Source organism: Panthera onca, chromosome B3 (genome assembly GCF_046562875.1).
Source record: "Panthera onca isolate mPanOnc1 chromosome B3, mPanOnc1 haplotype 2, whole genome shotgun sequence".
Lineage (NCBI taxonomy): Eukaryota > Metazoa > Chordata > Mammalia > Carnivora > Felidae > Panthera > Panthera onca.
This window is the reverse complement of record NC_138344.1, coordinates 20,121,337-20,146,348: the sequence shown is the minus strand read 5'-3', so window position 1 is coordinate 20,146,348 and position 25,012 is coordinate 20,121,337. Positions and strand designations below refer to the sequence as shown.

At 38.2% G+C, this 25,012-nt stretch overlaps 1 protein-coding gene across 7 annotated transcripts in view; it reads right to left on the bottom strand.

The window, feature by feature from the left end:
• Positions 1–25,012, bottom strand: part of TJP1 (tight junction protein 1) — a 245,780-nt gene that overhangs the window by 83,466 nt on the left and 137,302 nt on the right. The window contains exon 1 of one of the 7 annotated variants that reach the window (XM_060617848.3): positions 22,549–22,686. The exons of the other annotated variants lie outside the window; for them this stretch is intronic. Within the exon in view, the coding sequence (XP_060473831.2) occupies positions 22,549–22,575 (27 nt within the window). The 5' untranslated portion in view covers positions 22,576–22,686. Of the gene's footprint in view, positions 1–22,548; positions 22,687–25,012 lie in introns of those variants that run through there. 7 annotated transcript variants of the gene reach the window in all.

Genomic DNA, 25,012 nt, shown 5'->3' with positions numbered 1-25,012 from the left:
ATTACCTATACAAATACATGATGATTAAACTCAACATCCTTATTGTAAAGTTGCTTCTCGTTTATTATTAAAAACAATGCAAAGCTGCATAACTTGGACATGGATCTTCTGAGAAATCTACAGTCTCATTCCCTGGGCTTTAGGAGACCAAAGAAAAAGTGTTACTCCTTTAAGCACAATACCAGCACTATTATTCCCTAGTAACCTGGAAAGATGCTGTTACACGGAAAATGAACTAGATGAGAAATACTGAGATCAGAGCCCAAATCTGCCATACTGGATAGGTGACCTCAGTTTTCCTTACCTATAAAATTAAAGAACTGGATGAAATTATCTCAAGTAAAAGGTTCTTTCTACCTCCAAAATTCTATTGGACTATAATTCTAATTGTAGTCCAATTATAATTCCAATTTCAAACTTGCCGCAAATTCAATTATTAGTGGAGTACTGCAGACATCAGGAGTGACTGCAAATTGTGACTACTGGATTCTGAGTTATGAGTACATTTCTAAGTCGGTATCAACTGACTAGAATCACAATTTCTGAAGAAGCGAAAAGCTGCATTTCAGAATTTGCCAAGAGTTTGTTTGGTTTCTTTGTTCTAAGATCCAGCTGGCAAAGACACTACTCAGATCACCAACTCTAAAGGGCTTCCTGCCAAAACTTCAGATCCCCATTCTAGGCAGTTTTGCTGTCCTTTAGGGATGATTACAGATTAAATGGGGAATAGACAGGAGGACACAAAAACTGACAAAACAAGATGGACCTATAACTGGGAGAAAACCAAATCCAAAACAATAAATAAGGCAACTATTCTACAAACGAAGGAAAAATCTTACTCCTTAACATTATCTAGATACATAGCAGGATTTATAGTCAGTTGAATTTTACTGCTATAGCTGTAATTTTAAAAGCAACCCATTCATTTATTCATTCATTCAACAAATATTCATCAGATATGCAAGTGGTGTGGAGGCCAAAAATAGGTCCCTCTTCCTCTCTAAAGGGCTCAAGGAGAAAGTTTATAACACTACATACATGGTGTAGAAGAGAATGAAGATTCTGCCTGCTGTGAAGATCAGAGATAGGAGTCCCTGAGAAAACAATGTTCAAGTTCAAGCTTGGAGAATGATCAGGAAAAAAAAAACTGGGGAGACAAGTTTCAGAAGAAACATCACATCAGCAAGGTTGTTGATGCTGCACATAAAGTTGGCTGTGGGATGGCTGAGTTGTACGATGTGTGGATGAGGAAAGGGTAAAAAGAGAAGTTGCAAAAGTTCCTTTACAACAGGCCTTGTAATATAATGCTAAGGACTCTAAGCTCAGTGGGAAAACACTAAGAAATTTCAGATAATCACATGACATAGCCCAAACTCATTCTGAAGGCTGTGGAAGATGGATTTGAGGTAAGGAGACCAGTTAGAAAGTTAAGGTGTAAAGAGGGAGAAGCTAAAGATGGCCAACTGGCATCTTTAGATGGACAGCTGAGTGGAAAAGCAGGAAGAAGAAAAGATTATAAATTCAGTGTTAGACATCCTAAATGGAAGGTGCCTGTGGAAATACTGAAGCAGAGATATAGGCAATAGGAAGCTAAATATACAGGGCTGAAGATCAAGACTGAGATCGCGAGTAGATAAGGATCTAGAAGTAATCAACAAAGTAGTGTTGAAACCAAGAGAAAAGATCCAATTACGCAAGGACTAAGATGACCCTGTGGACTACACGTATTTTGGGGGGGGGGGGGGTGGGGGGGTGGGGACCAAAGGAACAGCCAATGAGGATAGAGGAAAACCAATGAACTAACACAAAACATCATTTATTGCTCGGAGAGTACACCAAAACAAAATATAAAAATGGAAGCTATGACCTTTAAATATTAAATATATACCTAGACTAGTTTAGTCAGTACTATCTCTTAAATGAGGCAGCTGAACACTCTTGACAACTTGCTGTCCTCCATTAGGAAAATCAAGTAGTAAAGGAAGGTGCTCTCTCTGGAGTCCTGTGAACAGAGCTGCTACACTGAATTATTTCTGAATTCTGCTCTCCAAAGTGTTTTTGTTTTGTTTTGAGTTATTTTCCACCCAAAATAAAATGCAAGATCATCTACTGAGATCAGGCTGAGCCAGGAACTTAAAAAATACAACCTAAGTTTTAACGAATAAAACAGATAGATGACCCCTGACCTCTTTGGCCTTATCAATTAAGTATTTAATTTCAACTGTGATCACTGATATACAAATGAAATACAAAGAAAAAGACTAGAGTATGTGTTAAAAAATAGGGAAGATAAGCATTTGGATTAATCTGAAGGGCTGTCATGTGAACTCTCAAAATAGAGATGTCCAAGAAGTAGTAAAAACTGTCCTTCAAGTAGTAAAAAAGACAAATCTAAAGCCAAATGAAGAGAGATCTTGGAGACACTCAGGGATTCAACAAACTTCTCAAATACAAGTTAAGAATTTACTAAGCTTAAGAATTCAAATAATGATCAAAGTAAGAGTGCAGTCTCTCAATAGATGTTGACTTGGATGACAGTTGGAGGACAGTCTCCATAGAAAGGAAGAAAATTTAGTAGCTAACACCCAACTATACTCAACAAGAGTTAAATTTTCAAATACTTTATTTTGTCCACTCTTTGGTTGGCAACTTAGGGGACAAATGATGATAGATATGATTAGAAGACGTTAACAGCTAGAAGACATAAAGTATAAATGGAATTTTTTGGTTGATCAAAGTTGGAGGTCTCTGTAAAATATAAGTTTACAAATAAATCTTTGCCCTGTCCTAAGATCAATGTGAAAGGATATCAACTTAACTAAGTTACCATTATATGCACATTAAAAATGACAATTTCTCATCTGGGACAGTTACAGACACTCTAGAAAACTGTGAGTGCTTTCCAGTTATCAAAAATAAAACTATTTTTAGGTAGACATTTTCTAATGGCCTGAAGATGGATAAAAAGACTTCGAATTCTTTTCAGGTAGAAAGGGGAAAGGGACTGAAGTGGCAGGGAGGACTATGGAGTGATATTTCTAAGTGTATCTTTTTGTGTAACTCTGACTCTCAGAACCACAGTATTCTTTCTATAAATATATATCTATATGTACGTAAATATATACATATATATACACACACCCTTGCATATCAAAACAAAACAAAACACACACACATTAAAACACAGATATGGAGATATGGGAAATTATCCAAAATGGAATACAAATAATAACAAGTATGAATCTAACTGTATTATAAATGAATAATGTGATCACATGAAGAAAGCCAAGGAGAAAACACAAGTAAGAAACTGTAGTTTTAAAACAGTATCCTGACTGAATGCTGTAAAGCCAAAGACAAAAAGAATTGTATAGAAATTCTGTAGCCTAGTTAGTCTTTCTCCTGGAGGTATGGGTATAAGTTTGAAACTATTTTGTATGTATATCAGAAGTAAACCAAGAAGCAAATACACTGTAGATAATGAAAGCTGGATCTCTACTGCTGGGAGAAAAAAGTTATAAATAAGAAAAGGAGGAAGGTTATAAATAAGATTGGAATCTGAAGTATCAGGACAAACCCTTGGTTTTAGACATCTATACACACAGATACAGAAAGAGTCACGTACATATGCACAGATTACTATACATACATCTATTTCCTAGCTCTAGCTGCTGAAAGAGCCTAGAAGCAACCAAACAAAAACCTCCACTGCAATGAGCACAGCCACCATCATGAAGATCTAAATTTCTAAATAGGATTCTCTAATAAAAGAAATCAGGAATCCTTGGAGAAGTGGTTGCTTTCAGGGTGAAAATATAAAATGAACCTCGAATATCATGTGATACCAGAAATTAAGGGACTGCCAAAAAAAAAAAAAAAAAAAAAAAAAAAAAAAGAAAGTTTGTCAAAAGAACACAGGAACCAATCTGAGGGAGCTTCTAATGGCCAAAGCTGGAATAACTTGAGCAACCAAGTAAATAATGATACTATTCAATTTTAACCCATAGAAGAAAACAGATATCCTTGAGCCTATACCAATATAATCAAATAAATAAGAAAGAGACAGCACTCCTTACAACGGAACTCCAATTAACAAATGGGGAAGGAAAAAGGGAAACAAAAATTACCATCAGCCAAACCCCACAAACTGTTGCAGATGAGATCCACCAATAGATGCTAAATTTAGTGGGTGAAAGTTTGAGAAGCAGCAGGATTAGCAGAGCCTCAAATTACCTCCTCCAAAATATTTATCAATTAAAAAAATATATAGTGACTTTACAAAGTGGAAAATTACCACCCTAACCTAGTGATCAAGGTAAACATCACCAATAATACATACTAACATTATAAACCACTTGATATGATGCACCAAGACCCATCAAGATTTTTATAGTGTTTTGCCAAAAATGCATCATCTCATTCTAATGGTAAGAAAATATCAGACAGGGATGCCTGCCTGGCTCAGTCGGTAGAGTATGCAATTCTTGATCTCAGATTGTGAGTGCAAGCCCCACCTTGGGTATGGAGCATTCTTAAGAAGAATAAAAATAAGAAGAATAAAGGTTAAAAAAAAAAAAAAAAAGATTGGGTGCCTAGGTAGCTCAGTTGGCTGAGTGTCCAACTCTTAATTTCAGCTCAGGTCATGATCCCAGGGTCGTGGGATTGAACCCTGTTGGGCTCTGCATTGAGCATGAAGCCTTGCTAGAGATTCACTCTCTCCCTCTGCTCCTCTGCCCCTGTCCCCTGCTCCTGCGCTCTAAAATAAATAAATAAATTAATTAATTTAATAAAAGAAAATATCAGGCAAAGCAAATTGAGGGGCATTCTACAAAATAATAAATCAATTCTCTTCAAAAATATAAAGGTCTTGGGGCGCCTGGGTGGCGCAGTCGGTTAAGCGTCCGACTTCAGCCAGGTCACGATCTCGCGGTCCGTGAGTTCGAGCCCCGCGTCAGGCTCTGGGCTGATGGCTCGGAGCCTGGAGCCTGTTTCCGATTCTGTGTCTCCCTCTCTCTCTGCCCCTCCCCCGTTCATGCTCTGTCTCTCTCTATCCCAAAAATAAATAAAAAACGTTGAAAAAAAAAAAAAAATTTAAAAAAAAAAATATAAAGGTCATAAAACACAGTGGGAAGACTGAGAGTCTGTTGCAGATTCCAAGACACCAACAAGAACTAAATGCAATGTGGAATCCTGAAACAGAAAGAGGAAAAGCTGGCAATAGTTGAGTACAGTCTGCAGTTTGGTTAATATTATTTTATTATTTTATCAATATTAATTTCTTATCCTTGATAACTGTTCTATGGTTATATAAAACATATAGGATGAGGGATTATAAGCAAATCAATATTTTTAAAGCTTTTCTCTAACATTAGTTCAAAATAAAAAAACTTTAAAAAATCTTTTTGGTTTCTAAAGATATATGAGAAAACATGATACACAACAAAGCACTCAATGAAAAACAGACCAAATTAGCAGATTCAACAGGTCACATTTCTTTAAAATTAGCCTTCTTCCTTCACCTTAAACCCTAAAACTGCTTTAAACGAGTCACAAAAAGTCTAAGGCAAAAAGGTGACAAACTGTGTTTCAACTGCTAAGACTTCCTTAGGCACACTCCATCAGGGCACTCCCTCCTGTTTCTAATAAAATCAGGCATCTCCAGGCTAAAAATCTTACCACTGAACTGGGCAACAGTAACTGATCAAAGTTCAACAGAAATGGAGTAAATACATCAGTTTTAATGCAAGCCACTTAGGTAAACTTAGGACTTTTCCCATACACAACAAAGAGCAACATCATTTATTTTCATGTAAAACTGAGTTTTTAAAGTAACATTAATTGCAGACGCATAAGAGTTTAATAAACTTGATCTGTTGTCAAAAAATAAAAAATAACCTGCTAATATCTATATATCCAACACAGTGTTCATATCCAGAATACACAAAGAATTCTTATCAATAAAGACAGCCTAATAGAACAGAATTGCTAAGGGCTTACAACATTCACTCAATGTAGTATTATATAGCCATGAAATGAATAAACTACAATTATACAAACCAATATGGATGAATCTTACAATGTTGTTCAATGTTGAACAAAAGAAGCCAGACATAAGAACACATACAATATGTTTTCATTTGACTGTAATAACAGGTTAAAACAACAACAACAACAACAACAAACAAACAAAAAAACCAAAACACTGCAAAAGAAAAACTCCCAGGGGGTAACTGGCCCTATCAGTTAAAGAGCTCTTAATTAATTAAGACATACTACAAGGCTTCTATAATTAAAAGTGTGGTACTGGTGCATGATTAGACATATAGGCCAGTGGAATAAAATGGAAAATCCAGAAATAGAGCTCAAAGTAAATAATGGCAAATTAGGATATGAGAAAGGTAACCTGTCAAATCGCTGGTATAAAGGATGTCACTTATTAATAGTGTTGGAAAAACTGGGCAGTCATTTAGGAAAAAACATAAAATTACATCTATATCTCATCGTGCATAAGAATAAACTCCCAAAGAATTATGGATCTAAATGTAAAAAATAAAACCATAAAGTACTAGAAGAAAACTTAAATGAATTCCTGTTGTTTTTTTTTTTTTTTTTAAAGGGAGAGAATGTGAGTAGGGGAGAGGGGCAGTGGGGTGGGGGTGGGGGGGATCTCAAGCAGGTTCCACATGGGGATCGATCCCACAACTCTGGATGATGATGACATGACAAGAGTCAGACACTCAACTGACTGTCAAGCCACCCAGGCACCCTTCAAGTGAATTCTTTAAGGCTGGTGTAGGGAAAGGCTTTCTAACCATAACTAAAAGGTCTTAGGAAATAAAATAACCCTGGGTACATAAAAAAAGCCCACATGACCAAAACACACACACACACACACACACACACACACACACACACACACACACACAAAACACCGTAACCAGTCTTAAGACAAGGTACAGCCTGGTAGGAAATATTTGCAAAATATACCTCAAAGGGCCAATATCTCTAATATGTAAAGAAAGAAATGCAGAAAAAAAGAAACATTTTAAAAAAGGAAAAAAAAATACTTCACACAAAAATATTAAAATGGTCCTCAAATATTTGAAAAAATGTTCAAACTCACTCACAGAGAAATGCATATTAAAATAACTCCAAGATACCATTTTTCACCTATCAAACTGGCAAAAATATAAAACATATGACAACACAGTCTGTTCACAGGACTGTGAGGATACAGACTTTCTCTTACATTTCTAATGGGAATTAGTATTGCCTTTCTGGAAGGAATTTGGCAATACCTAACAAAACTAACACTTACTTTTTGACCCAGAGATTCTACTTCTACAATACACCTCCAACAATGTGAATAGACATAGGTACAAGGTCATTCATTGCAGCAACGTTTGTTGTTGCAAATACGTATCAGCAACACCTAAATGACTATATATGGGCTAGTAAATGAAAAAATTATGGTACATCCATACAATGGGAGTATTGGCAGCTATAAGAAATGGTGATCTCTATGAACTGATATGGAACAACTTCAAGGGCATACCTTTAAGTGAACAAAGTACAAGAATATCTATAGTATGCTACCCATCATGTAAGAAAGAAGGTAATGTAAGATTATGCACATGTACTTGCTCCTCTGTGAAAAAGAAATATAGAAATGATAAACCAGAAACTAAAGGAACTACCTTACAAGGTTAAGTGGGAAAGGGGTGGGAAGGAAAAGAAAATGGGTTTGGGGTTGTAGGAACGAGGAAGAATTAACACTCCTGTGCATATATTTTTGTACAGCTTTGAACTACAGTAATGTTTCACATACCCCAAAATAATAAATAATTAAAATCAACAAGAATGGTCATGGAGGTGGGACCCAAAATAGAATACACAGAGTTAACAAATAAACCTATTCCATGTGGTGCCTGGGTGGCTCAGTCGGCTGAGGGTCTGACTCTTGGTTTTGGCTCAGGTCATGATCTCATGGTTTGTGGGATCGAGCCCTGCATCAGACTCTGCGCTGAGAGCACGGAGCCTACTTGGGATTCTCTCTTTCTCTTTCTCTCTCTCTCTCTCTCCCCCACCCCTCACTTGCTCTAAATAAAATAAATAAACTCAAAAAATAAATAAACCCATTTCAAATGAATACCACAACTGAAAAGGATGGGGAAAAAACTAACCTGTGTGTCTGTCTAGTTGTGACTGCTGAAAGGAACAACCACTGCCGTACCAATTGGACATACAGATCCAGGTATCTAAATTCCATTCTCCAATAAAAGAATCAGGTCTTCTTGTATAAGTGAGAGAAGCCAGGGTTAGGGTAGGGAAAATACAACATAAATCATGTACCAAAAAAATAAAAAGTGGGGAGCCTGGGTGTCTCAGTCTGTTGAGCGGCCGACTTCAGCTCAGGTCATGATCTCGCGGTCCGTGAGTTCGAGCCCTGCGTCCTGACAGCTCAGAGCCCGGAGCCTGTTTCAGATTCTGTGTCTCCCTCTCTCTGACCCTCCTCTGTTCATGCTCTGCCTCTCCCTGTCTCAAAAATAAATAAAACGTTAAAAAAAATTAAAAAAAATAAAATAAAAAATAAAAAGTGCTCAAAACAGGACTTCCAATGGCCAAAGCTGTTAACAATACGAGCAACAAAATAAGTAATAATAATAATACATTGTAACCCATGGAATAAATTATCTGTGAATGCATACTGATAAATAATCAAATAAATAAATGAAGGGGCAACTCTTCTTTACAGAGGAATTCCAATTAATAAATGAAGAGAGAATAAAAGAAGTAGACCAGACATACTTTCTCCTGACACTTTCTCCACTGAGAAAGACAAGCCATTATGTCTGTGGTAGTCTTGTCAAAACCGCACAACCTCAATCAAATCATGAGACATCATCGCATAAACCCAAATTGAAACATTCTAAAAAATAAATGACCAGTGTTCACTGAAAGTGTCAAGGTTGTGAAAGACAAGGAAAGAGAAACTGAAGGTACTATCATAGTTAAAATGATAATGTTTTTGTGGTATATGCATGAAATAAAACGTTAAATTAACTTCATCTGTTTTTTTTTTTAAGTTTTTATCTATTTATTTATTTTGAGAAAGAGAAAGAAAAAGCATGCACACACACGTGTGTGAGTGGGGTAAAGGGCAGCAGGGGAGAGGAGAGAGAGAGGGAATCCCAAGCAGGCTCCCCACTGTAAGCACAGAGCCTGATGTGGGGCTTGATCTCACAAACTGTGAGATCATGACCCGAGCTGAAATCAAGAGTCAGATGCTCAACAGACTGAGCCACCCAGACACCCCTTAACTTCACTTCACCTGTTTAACTTCTTGACGTGGCTAATAAAAATTTTATTTTACATGTGTGGCTCACATATTTCTATTAGAACTGCTCTAGCTATATCACCAATTAATAAATACAGAGGGCAGAGAAACATTGTAACCACTGTGGGGAAGCAAGCATCAAAATCCAGATTAAGAAATTCTAAGAGGACAAACAAAACTGTTCCTCACCAATAAAACTACAAGAAGGACGGGGAAGATAAAGACCAAGAGACATGGGGGGGACCTTACAGTCTAAGATTATCAGTAGATATACCAAACAACCACAACAGGAGGACCTTGTTTGGATCCTGATTTTTTAAAAATATATTTAAAAAGGAAAGTTCGTATTTTTAACAATTGGAAACTTTACATTGACTAAACACTGGATTTTGGATTTAGAATTTATTTTTAAAGTGTGACAATAGTCATATACTTCTTTTTTAAAGAATTCTTATCTTTTAGAGATATATACTCAATAATGATGAAAAGACAAGTCTGGTATTTTCTTCAAAATAATGGGGGAGTGAGGATACAATGCATTGGAAGGATAAATGAACTAACACTGGCCATAATTTGATAACTACCTGGTGATGGTGATGTGGGGATTCTTTACACTCTTCATCTACTTTTGAATGGTTTTGAAATTTTTCCACTTTAAAAAAAGAAGATAACTTCAGGGGACTAGAATTTTTTTTAAGTTTTTAGTTAAATTCCAGTTAACATATAGTGTAAACTATAGCGTATAGTTTCCGGTGTCCAATACAGTGGTTCAACAATTCCATGCAACACCTGGTGCTCATCACAACAAAGGGCCCTTCCTAATCCCCACCACCTACTTCACCCATCCCCCCATCTACCTCCCCTCTGGTAACTATCAATTCTCTATGGTTAAGAGTCCGTTTCTTAGTCATTTTTTCCTTTGCACATTTGTTTTGTTTCTTAAACTTCACATGAGTGAAATTATGTGTCTGTCTTTCTCTGGTTTATTTCACTTAGTCCCATCCGTGTCATCGCAAATGGTAAGATTTCATTCTTTTTATGGCTGAGTAATATTCCACTGGATATATATGGGCTGTTTCCATAATTTGGCTATGATAGATAATGCTGCCATAAACATCAGGGTGCAGGTATCCCTTTGAATTAGTACTTTTGTATTCTTTAGGTATATAAATACTTAGTAGTGCAACTGCTGGATTGGAGGGTAGTTCTATTTTCCACTTTCTGAGGAGCCTCCAATACTGTTTTCCAAAGTGGCTGTACCAATTTGTGTTCCCACCAACTGTACAAAAGGGTTCTTTCTCCTTTCTTCACATCCTCCCCAACACCTGTTGTTTCTTGTGTTGTGGAGTTTAGCCATTCTGACAGGTATGAGGCATTATCCCATTGTAGTTTTCATTTGCATTTCTGATGATCAGTGATGTTGAGCATCTTTTCATGTGTCTGTTGGCCAGCTGTATGTCTTTTGTTTTTGTTTAAGTTTTTATTTACATTCCAGTTAACATACAGTGTAATATTATTTTCAGTTGTACAACATAGTGATTTAACACTTCCATACAACAGCCGGTGCTCATCACAACAAGTGCACTCCTTAATGAAGGGACGAGAAATTAATTACCGATCTAGGAACAACCTACACCAAGAATGTTGCTACCAAGACGCCAGGGAGGTAAGTAAATTTTCCATGGACTGACTACTCTAGGAGCTCCCTCCCTAGAAAAATGCAACTAGATCTGGAGATGTGCTAGTACCTTCTAGGAGTTTCTAGGTTGACTTAACAGTGAGTCAATAACAGAGTATTAAAAAGGCCATTCTAATTCTAGGAAGGACATCAGATATTAATCAAATAACCAGCAGACAGATAATATAAGTTATTGTAGTGTAACAAAGAGAAAGTACTGAGATCTTGAAAGAGAATTCTGATCTAATTTCTGGGCTCAGGACATGGTTCTTGAGGAACAGAACTGGGACAGATGCTAGAGGAATGAGGGATGAAGGTAGGGAAGCTTTCCGGGTAGAAAAAAAGTACTTCCTTCTTTCATTCATTCAAATAATATTTGAGAGTTTATTACGCTAGAGACTGTGTTAAGTTCTGTGAATAATCAATCAGTATTGACCTTTGTTCTCATGGAGCTTACAGTCCAGTGGGGGAAAAAAATTCACAACTGAATATATAATCATAGGCTTAAATAAGTACTACAAAGGAAAACAGTGCCACTGAGAGGAGCTCAGAAACTTGGCAGAAAGTGCAACTTCTACTAGGAACCAAAAAGAGGACAGCATAGTTGGAGAACACAGCAAGAAGGAACAAGATGGAAGATGAGTCTAGAGGGATAGGCAGGGGTCAAATAATCCAGAAGTTTATTGACCATACAGTATGGACTCTGGTCTTCTACTTGTAAAGGCAGTAAGAAGCCTAGGAGTTTTAGGAAGAGTGTGTGTGTTGGGGTGGGAAACTAATACAACTTGAATTTTGAGAATCAGTTTAGAAAAAGAGTAAGGAGAAAGAAGGGGTATATTATACTTAGGCAGCTATTACAGGAATCCAGAGCAACTATGATGTATGCACATATATGTATATGTGCACAGGGGGAGGGGAGACATAGGAGATGACAGAAGGTACAGATAGAACAAGTGGAAAACTACAAAGTGCTCAAGAGTTAAAAACTAAACAGAATTTGCTAATCAATCATTCAGATCAGGTAGATATTCCAACTGTGCACTGGATCTGGAATAGTCTTTAATTTCTATTCTCTAATCCATCAGAATAAAGACTGCATGTCTTACTTAATGCTATTGTAATAATTTTTTCAAAAGTGTCTCAGAGCCCAAGGACTTCTGTTCCACAGCGCATCTTGCTGGGCTGAGACTCCTTATCTACAGGCTAGCCTCTGTCCAATATCAAAGAAATATATACATGAATACATGCCTCTTCTCTGATATTAAGATAGCTTTCACTTAAAATGTTTTTAAAAGGTATAGCTTAACAGAACAGCTTACTATGTGCTGGGTCTCTTTTCTATTAAGATGGGCTTCATTTAAAATGTTTTTAAAAGGCATAGCTTAACAGAACAGAACAGTGCTGGGTACTGTGCTGAGTGCACAACCACTCTGAGATGGGTACTGTCATCATTACTGCATTTCACGATGAGAAAACAGCTATTAAGTAGTAGACTCAAGATTCAGATTCCAGAGCCTAAACTCATATAGTAAAGCTACAAAAACTTACGGTTATTCAATTAACCTTTCCAGTCCTTATTTCACTTGACCACTCTGCAGGATCTGGCATGCTGGCAGGTCTCTCTCTTGAAATTCTCTTTCTTTGCTGGCCTTGCCCTGTGCCACTACCCTCAAACCACATTCAAATTAAAAACTGCTGTTCATGAGTCAGTTAAGCATCTGACTCTTGATCCTGGCACAGGTCATGATCTCATAGTTAGTGAGTTCGAGCCCTGCACAGTGCTCTGTGCTGATGGTGCAGAGCCTGCTTGGGATTCTCTCCCTCCCCCCCTCTCTCTGCTCCTACCCCACTCGCATGCTTTCTCAAAACAAATGAATAAACTTAAACAAACAAGCAAAAAAACCCTTCTATTCATGAAAAGACCATTAAGAGAGAACTACCATGTTGGAAAATATGTCTACAACACATACAATCAACTGGCTTTTATACAAAAAACATAAAGCCAATCAACAGAAAAAGTCCCACAGAAAAGCAGACAAAAAACTTAACAGGCAGGCTATAAACATGAAAAGTTGATCAACTTCATCTAGTCAAGGACATGCAAATTAAAACTACAATGAGAGTGTACTAAAGACCTACCAGAAGAGCTAAAATTACAGTGTCTAATAACACCAGGCACTGGTAAAAATGCAGAGCAAAAGAAGCTCTCATTCACTGATGACGAAGAGTATAAATTAGTACAACATCTTTGGAAAACACATTATCTACTATTTTGAAGATACAGTAAACAATCCAGCAGCAATTCCATTCCTAAATATGTATCTTAGAGGAATGTATGTGTGTTTACCAAGAAAAATGTACAAGTTTCTATGGAAGCATTACTCTTAACTGCCCAAATTAGGATATAACCCAAAAGTCCATCAACAGGAGAATGCATAGACTGTGGCATATTCATGCAATAGAATTCCATACAGCAATGAAGAGGAATGAATTCATATGCAACAACATCTGAATCTTTAAAAGTAAGAACAGCAACTGACTTAGGGGAGTAAAGGTGTTATTTAGGAAGGTCACAACCTATGGATCTTATGGTCAGGACAGTGGCTACCTTACTAGGGTAATGTTATTGAGAAGAAGCAAGATATGAAGCTTCTGAAAAGCTGGCAACATTGTATTCCCTTGACCTGCATGGCGTTTACATGGGTACTCACTTTATAATTATTTATTAATGTATATCTGCTTTATGTACTTTTATATAGGTATTATATTTCACAATAAAAACACATAAAAATGACATCAGCTGACAGCATTTAAGTCAAGATTATTTACATAAAAATCCAGATTTACAACCTGTTTTGAAAAACCGGAAGAGGGGCGCCTGGGTGGCGCAGTCGGTTGAGCGTCCGACTTCAGCCAGGTCACGATCTCGCGGTCCGTGAGTTCGAGCCCCGCGTCAGGCTCTGGGCTGATGGCTCGGAGCCTGGAGCCTGTTTCCGATTCTGTGTCTCCCTCTCTCTCTGCCCCTCCCCCGTTCATGCTCTGTCTCTCTCTGTCCCAAAAATAAATAAAAAACGTTGAAAAAAAAAAAATTAAAAAAAAAAAAAAAGAAAAACCGGAAGATCTGGCCTGCCTTCTTCCATGCCAACAATCAGCTAAAGCTGAGCAATAGCTACACACTTCCTTTAGGTCAGCTTGTGCTCTCTGACAGCTACAGTACCCTATGCCTCCCAGCTTTCATGATTCATGCTGTCTATCTGGTCTAAAACTCACCTAACACCATTCCACATCCATCTCCGTGACACTCCTTTAGAACACAGCAACATATAAGCATGTGCATGTATATGAATTATAAAGCATACTAGCTAGAGCAAGTAAATTTAACCTCACATTCCTCACTTTTAAAATAGAGGTTATAGTAGTACCTAACAGTGTTGTTAAGATTAAGTGAAACAATGCACACAAAACATTAGCTTAGCACTTGTCATAGAATCAGTGCTCAATATTAGGGGGCTAATATTTATTACAGACACACATTTCTTGTATTTACAACTAGAATATAAATTTACTTGCTGTGGCCACTGTCTTCTGATTTTATTGACAATACAGCAGAAAAATATGAGTTGGTATATACATTTGTTTAATCAGATACTCCAAAATGTATCACTGTAAAAAACAACAACCAGTAAATAAATCTTCCAAAGTTCCTTTACATGACACCATGGTAAAGATTTCCTACAATTATACTTTGAAAAGCAGGCCTGTTTTCCCAAAAGATGTATATCACCAGATTGTGGCTTTTATTGGTCTGATCAGAGTCAGGTAAGTGGGCACCTACTAAAATATACTTTAAGATGACGAATTTTTTTTTTCAACGTTTTTTTTTTTTTTTTTTTTTTATTTATTTTTGGGACAGAGAGAGACAGAGCATGAACGGGGGAGGGGCAGAGAGAGAGGGAGACACAGAATCAGAAACAGGCTCCAGGCTCCGAGCCATAAGATGACGAATTTTAAGACCTTAGTCATACAATACCCTCAAAATAAAGACTTTAGTTTTGACTTTTGACTTTTCAAGGTAAACTTCATCTGAACACCAAAAGCAGCTTACATCTCTCACAGAGCTGTTATGTTCCAATGACCACTCACCAGGCTTATTGAATTTGGTATACAGTATTTTTCTCCAATAAAAACCAGAAAAGTCTACCCAAACGTCTCCCCCACCCAAGCCAGTTCGGCAGTTAAGTCTTTATACAATGGGATGAATGTGATCCACGAATACAATGAAAACTAATGAACTATTTGCCCACATCTCACAAAAGCCATGCTGAGCAAAAGAAGCCACGTACAACAGAATCCACACTGGAAGATTCTGTTTGTATAAAGTTCACAGGGAAAACTACAGTATCCACAGAATGCATAATTAAGTGGTAAAATTATAAAGAACAGCTAGAAAATGAGTACCACAGAAGACAAGATAGTTGTAATCTTTGGGAGAAGGAGGTTATGATCCAGAAATGGCATGTTTGGAATTCTAGAACTTATCATCGTGTACAGTATTTTGTTTGTTGCTGTCTGCTCACACTGTTAAAATGCTCCATGAGTACAGAAATATGTTCACTGTTCTATCTCCAGAATCTACAACAGTGCCTGACTCCCAATACCAGGTTCCCAATAAATATGTGTTGAATGTAGAATAAAGTTTCAAAAATTCAAATTGTTCCATATTTCACAACTTGTCAGACTCTAAATATAACAGTAATTGCTAGCATATAGTGCATTTTCCATGTCAGTACCCTCAAGAAGTTGTAAGTATATAAGTAAATTCTGATTACTTTATAATCCTTAACCTTTTTCTCCTTTTGAGATGCTTTAACCAAACACATGCATATAACACTTACATGGATATATCCAATTCAATTAAAACATTTTTTAAAAATTAACAAGGAAAAACACAGAAACTCATGTGTTACAGCCAGCCCGGGCTCTAGATAGGACTCCAACATTTTCTCCAACCAAAAAAAGCACACATGATGTTACTATAAGATGACCATAAGTGTGCTCTTATATTAACATAAATCCTTTGCATCTTAAAACTTAATTACACATTTCACAATCATTACAGTATAAAGCAGTTTGAAAACTACAAGCTTCTAGAGGACAGGGATCCAAAACAAAATGTACTCAATGAATGTTGGGCTAACAACAACAAAATAGTCATTACTAAAATTCTCTTGGATTTTATAATTATGAACTGAATTGAGAGCTAATTAAAATTAAGTTTAATTCAGTCATCAGAAATTGTACAAACCCCAAAGATTACTAGTGGCAGTTCCAAAAGAGTGAAAATTCCTAAAACAACCAAGAAAAAATAATTTTCACTCCTTGGGAATGTATACTATTTACGAAAACAAAAACAAAAAACAGAGGCTCCTGGGTAGCTCAGTCAGTTAAGCATCTGACTCTTGATCTCTTGATTTCAGCTCAGGTCATGATCCCAGGGTCATGGGATTGAGCCCTGCGTCAGGCTCCACGCTCAGCATGCTTAAGGCTGACTCATACTCACCCTCCCTCCCTCCCTCCCTCCCTCTTTCTTTCTCTCTCTCCCTTCTCTCCAGCTCATGCTCTGTTTCTAAAGTAAATAAAATAAAATAAAATAAAAATTTTTAAAAACCAAACATAAAAAATATTTCAGCAAATCAAAAAAGTGTTTAATTAAAGAAGGCATATGCTAACCTCATGTTCCTAATTAGTACCCATATAAGTAATATTAACTCCTGTTTTCATATCCTTTTTGGGTACAATAAACTAGAATGATTTGAGGTCATTCATCAGTCAACTCACTTCCCAGCATTCCACCAACATGAAAGAGTTATAGGCTGTTCTAATATACACCTACAATACAAACTAATAAAAACTTATCTTTTGATCTATCCCAAAGTTAAGGGCCATCTGAGATTCAGTATTTAACACTACAAATGTAACAACCAGGGCTTTGTTTTTAAGTCTCAAATGGTGTGTTTTACAGTACAAATTTTGGCAACACTGGTTTTCTCTTGTTCTAAAGCAGTGTTTCCATGATACAGGCAATCATTTTTAAGATATAAAATGAAATTCCCTACTCATATACTCACCATACACTTCTCATTATTAACAATTTATCTGTTTGAGAAGGAATGGAAATAAAGCACCTGGCTAACCCATAAAGGAGCAACCTGAAGCTACTCTTCTCTGCAATAAATAAATTAAGAACTCTAGGTCAGAGATACCAAAAGGGCTATATTTATTGCTGCTTTATACTGGAATACTGGTGAGTTCTGAAACTCACCAATTTTAGATTAAATACTGTCAAAAACAAACAAAAACTTCAGAAAACTATCCTAATGCCTCACTCTTCCTACAAGATTAAAAGTTGTTAAACTAGCAAGGTTTTTCAAGACTGTCTATCAAAATTCAGAGATGCAAAGCAAGTTCCAGTCAAGTATTTCAGAAATATCAAACTAGTCATAATCAACTATTGCTTAATCTTATTTAACATTTGATTAGAAACTCTACTAATAAAAAATAACTAGCTTGTCTTCAGCAACAATGCTTAGTCAGTACTGGCTACCCAGTGCATGTGTGCGTACAGGAGCCTGGAATGAGCTATGACTGAGCAGTCAGGGGTGGGTGGTCCTACACACGAGTTTACAGTCAGACTAACAAGTCTTCCAGCAGACTGAATTTTTACCATGTCAGGGTTATATCAAGAAATGGTTACATTTACAAATTTTCTCCAAAATTATTTTTTAAGAGGTTTTCCTTAGTAGCATGGTGATCTGTCTTATTTATACTGTTTTATTCTTAGAACTGTACAGAGTTTACATTTGGTCTCTAAATAGAAAAAAAGATTAAAGAGCAAGTGAAAGTCAGAGCCAGTACACTGTCTCCAGGATTGAAAAAAATGAGTGAAACTACTGTAATCTTTTTCCTTCAAACCAAACAGAGAACAGTACTATCTACACTGCATTACAACCCTCAAAGCCACAGATTGGTTTCAAACTCATTATTTGTTGGCTATAGATGTCTGATCTCTGTCACAAACTGACAGCAATCAATGACAGCATAAGTCTTTCTTAAATATAAAGGTTGTAAGATCCTAACATGGAAACATCAGTATTTAAGAAAAGAAGGAAAAAGGGCCTTCCTAACAGTGTAGTGGAATCTGTGCCATTACACAATCTGAGAGAAAAGGCACAGCATGATTTGAAAAGTCACTGTCTTACAGAGCTGTCCTAAAATGCACTTAAAAGTTGTAAATATAGTCAGGATTATCAACAAAGAACATAAATTAAAGTTTTAACCATAAATATCTAAAATGCTAACATAAAAAATTAAAAGCCTTTTGCCTTAAGAACTGTAAAAATATTCCCAGTAAAAAATATTGTATAAACTTAGGATGTCCAGAAAAATACTAATACAGTGAAGCTCATTAGAAGTTGCCAGGCCCAAGTGAACTGTCATAAAGTGCAGTGAGTTATTCCTTTACTTTTAAAGCAATATGCAGCAAATATGCATTGATGAATAAATACCAAAATTAAAACTACATCATACCCACCACTCAGGACACAATTCCTACCCATAAAGACTAATTTCTACAGTTCTTAACTTTGTAATGTGCAGCTACTAAGCAAAGTACATTGTGCCTTACTTGATACAATAAATCAATTCCTAAGAAGAGATGTAAATAATTTCCACACTAAACTATGGTATAATTTGAGAGATAACCACAAGGGGGGAAAAATACTGTCCCTGAAACATTTAATGGAAACATTTAAGCAGCAAAATCTAATAAGCATAAATAATAGTATAATCTTAAATTTTACTGCTTCCTCAAAAGTGAAACAGCTTGAAAATCCAGAAGCCACTGCAATTTCCTTCAGCCACTTTCTGTGATTCAACCAATGGAAATGTTCCTAATAATTATTCACACCATTTTCCTACATAATTAACTCCGTGATGAGACAGAGAACCACCCTCAAATTCCTGTTTTCAACTTTAAAATAATTTTATTATCAGGCACACTAGTAATTCTGTGTGCAATTCAGATGTATGTTATACATATGAAAACCTTTTCCTTTATTATTTCTAAGTTAATGTCACATACGACGAAGCCCTTTCCAATTCAGGCATATTTTTTTAGAAAGTATCCTACACTTTCTTCTAGTTTTATGATTTATTATATTTGCTCTTATTCAAACACTTGAATTTATTTATTTATTTAGTCTATGGTTTAAGGCAGAGAACTACCATAAAAAAAATAAAAAAATTAAAGATAACCAACTGACCCAGCACTATTTACTGAATAACCCATCTTTTCCCAGGTAATCTACAATGTTACTTTTAACACATACATATTCTTTTAAAAAAATTTTTTTTTTATTATTGAGAGACAGAGAGAGACAGAGCATGAGCATGGGAGGAGCAGAGAGAGGAGGAGCCACAGATTCTGAAGGAGGCTCCAGGCTGTCAGCACAGAGCCCTTTGCGGGGCTCCAACTCACAGACTGCGAGATCATGACCTTAGCCGAAGTCAGACGCTTAACCCACTGGGCCACCCAGGCGCCCCTAACATATACATATTCTTAATTTTCCCTCTTGCTGGATAAGTGATAGGCAAGTTACTTTATCTGTGTTTCAATTTTCTTATCCAGAAAGTGGGGATAATAGTAATGCTCACTTCACAGAGTTACTCTATGAATTAAATCAGTTAGTTTATTTTAACCCTTAGAACAATACCTGACACATTAAATGCTGACGATGATAAATCACTAAAAGCTTATAAATAAAAAGCTGTTCTTGGATTCTGTGGTTCCACTGTCTATAACTGAGCTGACAGACTGTTTTAAATTCCTCTGAATTTATAACACATTAGGTTTTCTAGTAGGACCTCCTTTTTCCAAAATTTCATAGCTATCAATCATTTTATCAGATACATTTTCTCATTAATATGTCAAGTTTTCTATAATAACACAATGAAATTCTATTTGGAACCGTATTACATTTATATGTATATCAACTTCGGGAAACTGATATATTCTGTAATACTGACTCTCCCCATCTCCCTCATCTAATTTATTCACATTTTATGTCCTTTAAAATACATGTAATTTACCAACAACTGTTATATTTATTCCTAGGTGTGACCTTTTGGGAGAAAAATTTACTGGAATTTATCAGAATTTTAAAAGCACATTCCCGGGGCGCCTGGGTGGCTCAGTCGGTTAAGCGTCCGACTTCGGCTCAGGTCATGATCTCGCGGTCCGTGAGTTCGAGCCCCGCGTCAGGCTCTGTGCTGACCGCTCAGAGCCTGGAGCCTGTTTCAGATTCTGTGTCTCCCTCTCTCTCTGACGCTCCCCCATTCATGCTCTGTCTCTCTCTGTCTCAAAAATAAATAAAAATGTTAAAAAAAAAATTAAAAAAATAAATAAATAAATAAATAAATAAAAGCACATTCCCTGTGACCCAGAAATTCCATTTCTAAGGATTTAACACACTCTAACATTCACAGGTATAAAAATATAAAGCTACTTAGTACAATAGCAAAATCCCCCAAACAAGTTAAATGTCTGTCATTAAAGAAATGGTGATCTGCAGCGTATTCTTGGGATATTATTACAAAGAATACAAAAATCACAGGTACTGGCTTAGAGAGGAGTTCTACAAACCACTCTGCTAAAACAAGAAAACAAGCTGCAAATTAATGTCTTGTTTTTTTGTTTTTTTTAACTGAGGGTTAGGGTAGGGGAACAAAAGTATCACATGTAAAGTATTAAGTATACAGTCTGGCTTGTAGTAGCATTTCAGTCACCTTAAGAAATTAAATGTGACTTGGTGAAACGGCTGAATATTCTTTCATTTCACCTATTTTTTTATGGCCTGCCTTGTTGTATAAAAGATTTTGTGGTAGTCTCATAATACAGCATTTAAAAAAATAAGTTTTCAAGTCACATTTTACTCATAAATATTTAAGAATACACACATCCCTACAGTGTGTAGGGATGCTTTTCAATATACCATAAAATCTCAATCCCATAACTCGGGAGGAAAAATATTATTTCTTCTAAATCATCCTACTCTAACTTGAAATAACCTTTTTAAAGTGTGTTGTCTTGGATATCAAGCACCAAAGATTACACCTCAGGAACAAAGTGACATTATGTCCAATATGAAAACAAAGCGTTTCCTCCTCGGAAAGGAAACCCCCAAAATGATAAATAATGTGAACTTATTTTAAAATCAAAGCAAAATTTTGCTTTTTATTCTAAGTTATTGGCTCAAGTTTCATCTTCAGATTGTTCGTCATCAAGGTAAGGTCATAAAGGGGAAAATTAAAGTTTTCATAGAGAAAGAATACTATATTCCTTTAAAAAATATATCCACTACTAAGTATAACCGGTAACTTCTGCCTCCCAGAAAACAAGGTCCTGAGTTCAGAAACTTCAGGGCCATATCATACGTTGTTCCGGATGCTACGAATAAACATTTCCAAAAGAAAAATAAATACATAAAACCACTACCTGATTAAGTACTTCGATACCGTTTGAAGTAAGGAGTTGATTTTAAATGGGAGCGATTTTTACTCTTCAAATTTCTGTATGTCTGTGACTGTTAAAAAGAGCAGATACTACTTTATGATGAGAAAGATTAAAATGTACAAAAGGAAAAGAGGATTTTAACGGAATATTACTAACTTCGGCTTTCTGATGTAACATACACGTTGGTTTCACAGCACTGAGAAAAATAGCATACTTCAAAGCACGTGTAAAACTTGATAGGAAAAAGTTACTTTTCCGCTGCACCCACAAGTCTTTTTTATTTTTTAGACTTCATTTCATTGTCCATTTGTAGGAGTATTTTGTGTTACTTCTGAAAGTTTAATTCAAATTAAACTATTAAGAAGTGTTAAGGAGTTATTTTTTCAACGCCACCTCAAACAAATGACACAGTGAAAAAAAATTCCAACCTACTACACACAAAACACTGTTTTGCTGTCTCAATGTCTTATCGCTGGCGCGCGCATACCACGAAGAGTGACATCAGATCGAAACTACACGGTTTCGCCGGTGACCAACCACTCCTCCAAAGAGAGCAGTTACCGGCTGGCTGGAGGTAGCACCCCAAACCCCGACCTCCGGCCCGCCGCACGCTCGCGTCGGGTGTCCGCAGGACCCACTCCACGCACAGAGTTTGCCCGCGCAGGACCTGTTGCGCGTCCCCGCCCGCGGAGAGCCGGAGCCAGGCACCGACGCCGGCAGCGATGCACCTGCCCCGGACAGCAGCCCGGCGCGCCCGCCGCCCCCTCCTGGGCCCCCGCCCGCCGCCTGCCCGCCTACCCGCGGGGCTCCGAGCGGCCCACAGCCACAGTCAGCCCTGCCCACCCGCCGCCGCCCCCGGCGCCGGGGCAGCAGCCCGCGGGGAGGAGGGCGGGGCGCGGGCCCGACGCCTGCAGGCGGCCGCGCTCGCTCGGGATCGGCCCTGACGGCCGCGGAGGCGCTCACCTTGGCGGCCGCGGCTCTGGCGGACATCTTGTCTCTCTCCTGCGCCGCGCGAGGCTCCTCGGACCCGAAACTCCGCGCCACCAGCCCGCCGGCTCCTCACGCCACAGACCAGATAAACATCTCCCGGGAGCGAGCGGGGCTGGGGGCGGGGGCGGCCGCAGAGGCCCGGCCCACGGGGAGGGGACTCAACTCGGACAAAAGTCCGGGAAGCGCCCGCCCGCCCGCCCCGCCCGGGTCTTCTCCGCGGGGCGCGCCCGGCCGGCGCCTCTCTACGAGTGCGGCCACTCGCTCGGCCTCCCGAAGCTCTCACAGCCCGGACACGCCGGCCCCGCCTGTTCGCCACTCGGCAGCACCGAGGGCCTCCCGCCGTCCCTGTAGCCCGTTCGATGGCTCTTTAGAAGCCGGCTTCCGCACGTAACTTCCCTGGAACCAGCCGCGGAGAAGGGATCCAGCCTCGACAGGCTGAGCCGGCGCCGGCAACTGCGGGTGGCCACGCAAACCTGCCGGCCCGGCCCGGCCCGGCCCACTGAGCATGCCCGGCTGGGAGGGGCGGGGCCACGATGGGGGTGGGGCCAATGTGGGGGCGGGGTCGCAGCGGGGCGGGGCGAGCGCCCAGCGGCCCGCTTCCTCCAGGGGTCGGACCCCAGTCGCGGAAGGAAAAGCCCAGTTTCCGAAGTACTTGGGGGCAGTTTCCGCTGGCATGCGAGTCTTCCTGTTTGTTTTTAATCAAAGGTCCGGCAGAAATCGCCCCCGAGGACAGAGGCCCTGTGTACCAAACCGTTTTCGACTTCTAACAGAGACGTGTCCGCTTGCCCCTCAGCAAGCCACCGTGGATCAGCCCCCACGCAGAAAGGCGGCTGGAAAGGCTGATACAGCAAATACCTGACAATAGTTTCTTTAACCTAGTAAATATCGATGGTCACAGCCGTCACCACATGCCTGGGCCTTGCTGCCCCACTGAAAGCAGAATGCGTTTTTCGGTAAAGCATGTCCTCGCTTTCATCTCTAGGGCGCTAAGAACACGGTCTAAATAATTGCTCTCATTCAAACCGATTGTGCTAACTAAAACTGGGAAGGAGGTCATGGGCACTCCTGGGCAAGCTAAGAAATACTCGAAAGAACTGTGGTATCATGGCCCACCCACATTAGGCCTGATGATATATCCAAAGTCTTCCTTCTCTCACCCTTCTAGGCAGGGATCTCAAAACTTTATTTTTTGGCATCCAAAATGCTTAAATTCTTAGTGGCAAGTGAAGGGATCAGGCCGCCCTGCATTTCTAAAGCCAGTTCTCCAGCTCACGTGGGGCAGACAAGGAGGTAAAGACTTGAAGCCCATGGTCCAAGTTAAATCGGCCACTGCATATACTTCCCACAGTGCTGACTGCCTTGCTACACACCAAAGGATATGTAAGAAATCATGTCGAGCCTCACTTTTCTAAACTTTGTAAAATGTAAAGCTCTCCACAAATGTCCGAAATTCTTAGTAACAATAAATAACATTCTTAAAAGTACCTAACATAGTGCCACAAAAGGTACACAAGAAATGGGGAAAAAGCATAAACACCAGGTTTTAAACGATGGTTTTCTGTTTGGAACTTCAACTTATGGAAAGACCAAACTTCTCTTAACCAAGAAATATCTGTATATCATACATAAATATCTACTCAGATTATAAAATAATCTTTTCATATATTTTGCAGCCAAGCTATCTGAACTAGAAAAAATATTCTGCAAATCAAACCCTCATTCTTTTCTTTTTTCCCCCCTGCATAGAAATGGTTGAAGTCACTTTTGTTTTAAACTTATGGTGTGTGTAATTTTTTTGTTTGGAGGCACAGTATTATTTATTCTCTTAAGAACTGTAATTAAAATGTACTCATGGTAACCACTCTTTTTTTAAAAAAATCTGGGGAGTTTTTTTATAGTAATAAAATACCTTTCATATCTTCATTACTTTTACCATTTAATTAGATGTGCAATTCACATAACCTGCCTAGAATTAGGCATTGTGTCTTTAATAGCACTTAAACCTAGAGACATACCTAAAAATGCACAGAAACTCTTTTTTTTCTCGTTTGTCACTTTTCATCAAGTCTCCCATATATCATTTAAATGCTAGATTACAGGAGCACCTGGGTGGCTCAGTTGGTTAAGCGTCCAATTTCGGCTCAGGTCAAGATCTTATGGTTCTTGAGTTCCAGCCCGAGGTTGCGCTCTTGTGCTGACAGCTCAGAGCCTAGAGCTTGCTTTGGATTGTGTCTCCCTCTCTCTCTGCCCCTCCCCTAACCAGGGCTCTGTCTTCCTCTCAAAAATAAGTGAACATTAAAACATATATATATGAATAAATGCTAGATTACGTGATTTGTCAAAGATCTATCTGATTACAATTTTAGTTTCTTTTACTTTTGCCATAGTTTGAAACATAATGAAATAAAAAAAAATTACTTTGAGAATATCTTGCTTT